At 50.4% G+C, this 10,000-nt stretch overlaps 1 protein-coding gene across 1 annotated transcript in view; it reads right to left on the bottom strand.

Moving 5' to 3' along the window:
* The window catches only part of kif16ba (kinesin family member 16Ba), a 44,368-nt gene that overhangs the window by 15,034 nt on the left and 19,334 nt on the right, over positions 1 to 10,000 (bottom strand). The window contains exons 16-23 of the mRNA XM_062540763.1: positions 9,525 to 9,607; positions 8,878 to 8,966; positions 5,403 to 5,456; positions 4,103 to 4,329; positions 2,755 to 3,386; positions 1,783 to 2,367; positions 1,588 to 1,620; positions 46 to 428 (exon numbers count right to left, since the gene is read on the bottom strand). Of these exons, the coding sequence (XP_062396747.1) occupies positions 46 to 428; positions 1,588 to 1,620; positions 1,783 to 2,367; positions 2,755 to 3,386; positions 4,103 to 4,329; positions 5,403 to 5,456; positions 8,878 to 8,966; positions 9,525 to 9,607 (2,086 nt within the window). The remainder of the gene's footprint in view (positions 1 to 45; positions 429 to 1,587; positions 1,621 to 1,782; positions 2,368 to 2,754; positions 3,387 to 4,102; positions 4,330 to 5,402; positions 5,457 to 8,877; positions 8,967 to 9,524; positions 9,608 to 10,000) is intronic.

Here is a 10,000-nt window from a genome sequence, read left to right as displayed (position 1 = left end):
CCCTCCCTCCTCCCTCCCTCTCTCTCTCCCTCCCTCTCCACACACCTCTGTTGGTCGGTCTCCGTCCCCCGCTCCTGCGTCTCCTGCTGATGATGCTGCGCCTGCTGCTGCGCCTCCTGATCCTTCTGCTGCTGCTGCTGGGTCCTCCTCTCCTCCTCGTTGTTGCCGCTGGCGGCGGAGGTCTCGAGGGTGGAGGAGCGTCGCAGGGCCGAGTGCCTCCTCTCCAGGCGCGCCACGGCCTCCTCGAGCGCCTCCCGCTGCTGTCGCTCGCGCGCCTCGAGGATCTCGCGCTCCTTGCGCCGCACCTTCTCCTCCTGCCGCGCCACGTGCGCCGCAAACTCGTAGGTCTCGCGCAGCTGCTGCAGGTGCTCGGCGCTCGCGCTGTGCAGGGAGAGGCGCTCCTCGTTCTCCTCCAGCTCCTTCTCCACCTGAGCGGGGGGGGGGGGGGGGGGGGGGGTGGTAGAGAGGGAGAGAGGGAGAGAGGGAGGGAGAGAGAAGGAGGGGGTGGTAGAGAGGGAGAGAGAGGAGAGAGGGATAGAGAGATGGAGGGAGGAGGGAAAGAGAGAGAAGGAGGGGTGGTGGGGGGGTAGAGAGAGAGAGGGAGGGAAAGAGGGAGAAGGAGGGGGTGGTAGAGAGGGAGAGAGAGGAGAGAAGAGGGAAAGAGAGAGAAGGAGGGGTGGTAGAGGGGGGAGGGAGAGAGAGGGATATAGAGGGGGGGTAGAGAGAGAGGGAGGGAAAGAGGGAGAAGGAGGGGGTGGTAGAGAGGGAGAGAGAGGAGAGAGGGATAGAGAGAAGGAGGGAGGAGGGAAAGAGAGAGAAGGAGGGGTGGTAGAGGGGGGGGGAGAGAGAGGGATATAGAGGGAAGGGAGGAGGGGGAGAGTGGGGAAGAGAGAGGGAGGAGGGAAAGAGAAGGTGGATGGGGGAGAGAGATCGACAGAGAGAGGGAGGAGGGATAGAGGGAGGGAGGGTGGAAGGGAGGGAAAGAGAGAGAGGAGGATAGAGATGGAGGGAGGGGGAAAGAGAGAGAGAGAGGGAGAAAAGTTTATGCGTTTTCATCTCACTCGTCTATTAAAATGTCCAGGACCGCTCACAAAAACATCAATAACACCTTACAATCTGTAATGGTCACGGCTCACACCATTACGTTAATGAGGGGGGAGGCAGAGGTAGGGGGGAGAGAGGGAGGAGAGGAAAACAGAGGAGGAAGAGTAGAGAGGAGAGGAAGCTACTCTATGCGTCTGAGTGCCTTAACCAGAATAAGTTGGCTTGTACTGTAACTAACAACAAGCAATTAAAAAAATCTGCCAATGTATCAACATTCTTCACCCTAAACCATTAAAGAAAAGAAATGTCAGGAAAGGGTCAGGTGAAGTATGTCCTGTGTATTAGCCGCTTTGTCTATAAGCCGCAGGACTTGCCGTGTTTTATGCAAGTTAAAAGAAACAAAACCATATTAATACCATATGAACTGGCCCCATCTATTAACCTCATAGCTGAAGAAACTTTGCAAAAATCAATGTATAAGCCGCGGCTGATAGTTGGGAAATAATAGTTATGATGGCAGCAAACCTCCACCCCCCAACTCACCTGGTAGAGGGTGTTGTCCAGGTCTTTCTCCACCTGCTCCGCCGAGCTATCCTCCCCCAGAGGGCCGAGCTCGTCTCTTCCACCTGTGCCTGCACCTCCTCCACCACCTGCTCCTCCTCCTCCTCCTCCTCCACCTCCTCCACCACCTGCTCCTCCTCGTCTTCCTCCTCCTCCTCCTCCTCCGTCGCGCTCCACCCTCTCCAGCACCTCCTTGGCCCTCTGTCTCTCCTCCAGCAGGGCCGGCAGCTGACTCCCCGCCAGGCACGCCAGCTGCCGCTCCTTGGCCAGGAGACGCTGCTCCGCCTGCTGCACCGCCTGCTGCACCCGCTCCTCCTGAGCTGCGGACGCGTCGGCCGCCGCCGCAGACGCCATCGACGTCGTCGTCGTGGCGATGGTGCCCAGCGGTGTGGTTGTGGTGCCCGCCGTGCCAACGCCAGCGCCCGCGCCAGCCGTGGCCGCCGCTGCTACCGCCGCCGTCTTCTCGGCGCGCTCGCGGATCAGCGTGCCCAGGGCGGAGCGCTCGGCGGCCACCTCGGCGACCAGGCGCTCGCGCTGCTGCTCCAGCTGCTCCAGCTGCCGGCCCAGCTCCTCGGCCTGCGCCCGCTTGAAGTTGGCGTAGCGCGTGCGGGCGTCGCGGGCCTGCGTCGCCACCTCGCCGTGCCTGGAGCGCCCCGACGCGTCGGACACGTCGTCGTCGTCGTCGTTGTGGTGGTTGTTGTTGTGGTGGTGGTTGCCCTCGGCGTCATCTCCATCCCGGTCACTGTCGTCGCCGTCCTCCTCCTAAACAACAACAACAACAATATAAGGAGCGTTAGTTACTTCAGCCAGGACACAGAGGGTGTCACTTTCCTCTATGAATAAAGGCAACAGGTCCCTCTATAAAAAGCACCAAAATGCAGTTGTCTGTCTGTCTGTCTGTCTGTCTCGGTCTGCATGTCTGTCTCTGTCTCTCTGTTGTCTGTCTGTCTGTCTGCCTGTCTGTCTGCCTGTCTCTTTGTCTGTCTGTCTGTGCCTCTGTCTCTTTCTCGGTCTGCATGTCTGTCTCTCTCTCTCTCTGTCTCTTTGTCTGTCTGCCTGTCTCTCTGTCTGTGTCTCTCTCTCTGTCTGCCTGTCTGCCTGTCTGTCTGTCTGTCTGTCTGTGTGTCTGTCTGTCTGTCTGTCTGTCACCTCGAGCTCCAGACGGGCCTCCTTGGCGCGCAGCAGCTGCTGCCGGATGTCGGCCAGGTCGCGGCGCTCCTCGGCCAGGCGGCGGGCGTCGTCGCGGGCCAGCAGGGCGGCGGTGGCCTCCCGGCGCTCCCGCAGCTGCTCCTCCAGCCGCCCCACCAGGCCCAGCTGCTGCCGCTCCTCCTGCTCCAGGCGCCGGCGCTCCAGACGCAGCCGCAGCGCCTGCTGCTCGCGCTCCCGCTTCAGCCGCTCCAGCTCGCGCACGATCTCGCCCTGCTCCTCCAGCTGCTGCTGCTGCTGCTGCTGCTGCGTCGCCGACTCCGCCGGAGGAGGAGGAGGAGGAAGAAGAGGAGGGTGAGGAGGAAGAAGAGGAGGGTAAGGAGGAGAGAGCGGAAGGCCCTTGTCCGTTTCGTCGCCGTTATTATCGTCGTCGGATTCGCTGCCGGATTCTTCCCGCTTGTCCATCTTTTCCGTGCCGTCCGGCTTCTCCTCCCGCTCCAGCTCGTCCTGGTCCTTCTTCTCCTCGCTGGCGTCGCTCATCTCCGCGTCCTCCTTGTCCTCCTCTTGCAGCTCCTTGGCCGTCAGCTCGTGCCCTTGCTCCGAGCCCTCCTTGACATCTTGCAGCGGCCGTTTAGCTGTGAAGTAGACGGGACACAAAGTAAGTAAACTTACCAACGGGATGTTTTGAATGTTTTTTTTTCAACGGGCATTTCTCGTAAACTTAACAGCTGACCTAACCTAGATGCTAGATGTTTGCTGTAAGCACTGCACGATGTTGACCAATATCAATAACAACAATACCAAAAACAGTAACAGTAGACACAAACCTAACTGTTACAACAGCTACAGGCATAGCAACAATGACACTCAAAGTCAATTAGTCTTCATCCTAATCAACATCAACAACAACAGCAAAGACAACAACATCAATATCAACAACAACATGATCATCAATAACAACATCTACATCAACATCAACATCATCAACATCAACATCAACATCAACATCAACATCAACATCAACAATATAAACAACTTCAGCGCCAACGGCTACATCAAACACAACATCACCGTCAACATGAAAGACGACAACATCCACAACATAAACAACATCACCGTCAACATGAAAGACGACAACATCAACATCAATAACATAAACAACATCACCGTCAACATGAAAGACGACAACATCAACATCAACATCATCACCGTCACCGTCACGTCAATATCAATGACAACATCAAAGACAACAACATCATCAACATCAACGACAACGACGACAACATCAACAACATTACCGTCAACATCAACATCAACATCAACGTCAACACTAACACCAACAGCACCGTACCTCCGCCCTCGCGCTGCCGCTCCTCCTGGAAGCGCTCCTTCTCGGCGAGCAGGTCGCGGAGGCGGCTCTCGATGTCGCGGCTGCGCCGGCGCAGGCTCTCCTCCTGGTGGCGGATGCGCTGCTGCACCTGCTCCGACTCGCGCCGCTGAGACTCCACCTCCTGCTGCATGCGCTCCAGCTCCGCCTTCTCGCTGCGCTGCTTCTCCTCCATCTCCTTAATCAGCCGCCTGGGGGGGGGGGGGGGGAGAAAAATAGTAGAAGTAGAAGGAAGGGAGAGAGAGAGGGGGAGAAGGAAAGAGGAGAGGAGAGGGGGAGAAAGGAGAGAGAGAAGGAGGAGAGATGTAGAGATGCGGTGGGGGATGAATGAGAAAAATAGTAGAAGGAAGGAAGAGAGAGAGGGGGAGAAGGAAAGAGGAGAGGAGAGGGGGAGAAAAGAGAGAGAGAAGGAGGAGAGATGTAGAGATGCGGTGGGGGATGAATGAGAAAAATAGTAGAAGGAAGGAAGAAGGAAGAGAGAGAGGGGGAGAAGGAAAGAGGAGAGGAGAGGGGGAGAAAAGAGAGAGAGAAGGAGGAGAGATGTAGAGATGCGGTGGGGGATGAATGAGAAAAATAGTAGAAGGAACGGAGAGAGAGAGGGGGAGAGAGTGAGAGAAGGAAAGAGGAGAGGAGAGGGGGAGAAAGGAGAGAGAGAAGGGGGAGAGATGTAGAGATGTTTAACATTTGTTTATTGAACCATTGTTCAAACCTACGTCACTGACACCTGAGCATCCAATACAGATATCCTACAATATCCATATCCATCCATCCATCCATCCTATAGACATCAATGTTATGCTACATCTATAAGGAGGGGCATCCATGTTATTCTACATCTACTGTATGAGGAGGGTGGGGCATCCATGTTATGCTACATCTGTAAGGAGGGGCATCCATGTTATTCTACATCCACTGTATGAGGAGGGTGGGGCATCCATGTTATGCTACATCTGTAAGGAGGGGCATCCATGTTATTCTACATCCACTGTATGAGGAGGGTGGGGCATCCATGTTATGTTACATGTAATCATGAAGTTCAGCAACACCGGCCCAAGCTGTGGCGCAACTGGCTGGGGCACCTGCACTGTACGCCGGCGACCCGGGTTCAATTCCCGCCCCGTGGTCCTTTCCGGATCCCACCCCTGCTCTCTCTCTCCCATTCGCTTCCTGTCATTCTCCACTGTATCTATCATTAAAGGCATAAAAAGCCCAAAAATATATATACAAAAAAAAGTGTTCAGCAACACCAACATCATCCACTGACCTTTTGTGTTCGAGTTTCTCCAGCTCTTCTCTCTGCTGCCGCTCAAATTCCAACCTATCAGAACACAGATCTCCATCAACAGCCCGCCCACTCATGCAATAACAACCAATTCACAACACAGCACACTGTGAGGTCACACACACACACACACACACACACACACACACACACACACCATTGGGCTGAACACAAGGACTGAGACAGATAAACGCATGAAGCATGCCAAGACCAGGGGGCCGTACGCATTCGGACTTTATGCTGACAGGAAAAGCCAATACACAAATGCAGCAAGCAATGCAGTGTTAAAGGGCAAAAAAATAAAAAACAACAAAAACAAAAAATGTGCATCACTGGATGAGGAAATGGTCAATACAGCGAGGTGGTGAAATCAACAACACAACAAAAACAACCATGTGCAACGGTCAGAAGGTGAGTGGCGTTATCTATTGTGGCTGATGATGCGATGAAGGAAACAAAACAAAACCAAAACAAACAAACAAACAAACAAACAGACCAAGGAGCCAATGTGTAAACGGTGGGCGTGTGTGGAGCACGGGGGGTGCTGTGGGAGGCGCTCTACCTGAGGAAGATGGGGCCCTTTTCAGAGAAGAGACTGACACGGGGGAGGGGCAGAGAGGAGAGAGGCCGTTACTGAGCATGTGCAGCAGACCAGAGGCTTCTGTCTGTCTGTCTGTCTGTCTGTCTGTCTGTCTGTCTGTCTGTCTACACAATCTAATCTGTCTGTCTGTCTGTCTGTCTGTCTGTCTGTCTGTCTGTCTGTCTGTCTGTCTGTCTGTCTGTCTGCACAATCTAATCTGTCTGTCTGTCTGTCTGTCTGTCTGTCTGTCTGTCTGTCTGTCTGTCTGTCTGTCTGTCTGATTGTCTGAATACACACTCTGTCTGTCTATCGGAGTAACCACTCTGTCTGTCTGTCTGCCTGTTTGTTTGAGAACAATCTCATGCACCTGTCTGTCTGATATGGAGATCGGTTGTCCTCCTGGCTCGACCATCAAGCTATCTGTCTGTCTGTCTGTCTATGATATCAGTCGCAGCCTGATTGTTAAACACGGGGGAGGGGCAGAGAGGAGAGAGGCCGTTACTGAGCATGTGCAGCAGACCAGAGGCTACTGTCTGTCTGTCTGTCTGTCTGTCTGTCTGTCTGTCTGTCTGTCTGTCTGTCTGTCTGTCTGTCTGTCTGTCTGTCTGTCTGTCTGTCTGTCTGTCTGTCTGAATACACACTCTAATCTGTCTATTTGTCTGAAAATGCACTCTGTCTGATTGTCTGAATACACACTCTGTCTGTCTGTCGGAGTAACCACTCTGTCTGTCTGTCTGCCTGTTTGTTTGAGAACAATCTCATACACCTGTCTGTCTGATATGGAGATCGGTTGTCCTCCTGGCTCGACCATCAAGCTATCTGTCTGTCTGTCTGTCTATGATATCAGTCGCAGCCTGATTGTTAAATATGTCTGTCTGAGTTTGTCTATCTGCATGACTTTTTGACCTGATTCCTAAACATCTCTGTCTGTCAGTCACAGTAATCCATTAGTCTGTTTGTTTACCTCTCTTGTCTGTCACACTTATCCTGGCCTGGGCTGCCTGACAGTTAACCCAACAGGGAAGTGACACATCCACCCAACAACCCTGCCTTTCAGCAATGACACAACGAGTTGTTTCCCAAAGTTTCCCAAAGAAATAATTGTGCTTGCAAAAAACTTTTTCTGTTGCAGATGCTGTGAGGAAGAAAAGGGTCCAATGACGGCAAAATAAAATAAGGCAAACCAATTTCTGAAAACTTTAAACATTCTTTTTTTTTTTTTTTTTTAAAAAGGGTTAAAAAAAAAACACATTCTTTAAAGGACTGAAAATATGAGGGTCCTGTGGGTTGTCAATCAGTAGAGCTACAGGGACCCTTCTCCGACACTTTGCTCCTCAAGATAAAAGCAAATATTTTCCAGCCTGCTCCAGGGTGAAACAACAGGGGAGGAAGGAGCCATCTTATTCTACCCCAACAGTCTCTACCTGTGAGGGCTTCACCGTGTCAAGGTTCTGCAAGTCATGGATGTGCTCCTACATTGCCATCTGCAATGGCGCAGACACCAACCAACCAACCTTAGGCTAGCTTTCTGCAGGCATGAAAACGGGTCAGGGGTGAAAAAGGTGAGAAGAGTGCGCGTCCGTTGCTGATCAGACACGTTTTAAATGCGGCTCTGGAAACACCTCAAGATGTGTTAGCGTCTGCGCCTGACTTTTTAAACTCAGTTGTAAATTCAATTCACCTTGACCCCCTTGACACCCCCCCCCCCTAAATATTTTCTCATCGGATCTGCACGAATCATGTAAGTCACCTCTTTTGGCTTCAAAACGGCGAATTTCACCGAAAGGTGAGTGATTTTCATGTCTGTTTCTGAACAAAACCGCTTGTCCCTCCCACTGAAGAGTGGTAATTTAATCGCATCATACATTTTTTTTCTGGCACAAAAAGCATAACATTTTACATGAATGGACCCACAGCAAGGACTATGAAAACAAGACATCATATCAAAACATCCTATTGTGTACCCAACGCATGATTCCTAAGCAGCTTTTACAGCAAGGACCCCAATCTAAATGGCAAGTCAACTGTAAAGTCGAACGTCTAACTAGAGATCATTTAACCCCATGAGCTCTCCAGGCAAAGACTGTGGCCGCGTTTCCCAGATTCGTTAAGAAGGTCTTAAGTGCTAAGAACCTCTTAGGAGCGTTCTTAGAATGTTCTTAGAGCGCTCCTAAGAAGTTCTTAGCACTTAAGAGCTTCTTAACGAATCTGGGAAACTGTGACTGTGACTGTCAATGGATGTGGATGTAGGTGCCAATCATCTTGTCATGTGATGGAAGCAGCTGCCCAAGCCTGCACCATCTGATCGACTCATCGCTATGGAGATGGCAGGGGGCAAGCAAAACTAGCAGGAGGTAATATTTCAGTCAACGAGAGGGAGGGAGAGAGAGAGGGAGGGAGAGAGAGTCAGAGAAGAGAGAGTGAAAGAGGAGTTGACAGAGAGGGAGAGAGAGAGAGAGATTGAGAGTGAGAGAGTGAGAGAGAAAGAGGGAGACAGAAAGAAAAAAAAGAAAGGGAGAGAAAGAAGAAAAGGGAGCGAGAGAAAAAAAGAAAGAAAGAAAGACAGAGAGAGAGAGAGAGAGATGCATAGCAAAGCATGAGAATGCACTGGAAAGAAAAAGAGAAGACTACTCACAAGCATCCCTCATTCACACATCAGCATTCAAGTCATATCTCAGCTTGTTCTTAGACTCTCTCACACACACACACACACACACACACACACACACACACACACACACACACACACACACACACACACACACACACACACACACACATACACACACACACACACACACACACACACACACACACACACACACACACACACACACACACACACACACACACACACACACACACACGATGACTCACCCTGGATTGTATAGCATGACAGTGGAGAGGTTCTCGCAGGACTTGGAGAGATCGGTCATGGACAGACTAAGGGTGGACAGAAGCCCACTCTACAAAAGATAAAATGAACATGAATATTGACTAATAAATGAATAAATGAATGAATAAACACAAATAAACACAAACACAAACACAAACACAAACAAACAGATAAACAAACCTCATACCCTCATAAAAGTTAAAACAACATTTTGAAGAGTTTGGTTCCAAAATGCCATAATCTCCATTTAAAAAAAAAAAAAAAAACATTAACAAACAAGTCATGCTATTTAATTGTGCATTTCAGGTAATGTCAATAACATTGCAGTTGTGTTGCTGTGATTGAGTAAAGATAAAGCAAATTGAAATACCCAATTACAATTCTACTGACATTACCTTAATAATTCATTAAAATGGGGGATATAGCATTTTGGAACCAAACCTTTAATCTGAAAATGCTTCAATTCCTATGTCTTTGTTTTCCCAAAAACATCGGCTTGAAACTGAATGTCTCCAAGACTCAAGAGTGGAGTGTGTGTCAGGAAGTTCCTGACATATCCTCATTAATAGATATGAATTATTCGTCTTGGTCAATCATTGGTATTTTCAAGAAAACCTCCCAATCTCACCTTTCTCTTCTCCCGGAGTTTGGCAGCCTCTTTAGGATGGTTAAACCTGAACATGTTGGTCCTGCCGAAAAGGATCACAGCACCTGCACACACACACACACACACACACACACACACAGAGAGAGACACAGAGACAGACACAGACACAGAGACAAACACACAGGACAGCCACAGAACGAGTGAGTTAAAATACTTGATACACACATGCACAGAAAGTACAACAGTGGGTCCACACACAGTGTGTGTATGGGTGTGCACAGGGTCAACACCATAGATATATATGTATATATGGCACAGGGTCAACACCATAGATATATATGTATATATGTCTATGGTCAACACTATTCAGTATTCTGGTGTTCTGAACTGCAGTTTGGGCTTCTGTGTGGAACTGTCTGTCTATGTCCCAGTGTTTCTATGGTAACACTTCACATCGTTTGCGCTAACTACATTAGCAAACCAAATAACAAATAATT

Source organism: Sardina pilchardus, chromosome 1 (genome assembly GCF_963854185.1).
Source record: "Sardina pilchardus chromosome 1, fSarPil1.1, whole genome shotgun sequence".
Classification (NCBI taxonomy): Eukaryota; Metazoa; Chordata; class Actinopteri; order Clupeiformes; family Clupeidae; genus Sardina; species Sardina pilchardus.
This window is presented reverse-complemented; position numbering and strand designations above follow the sequence as displayed.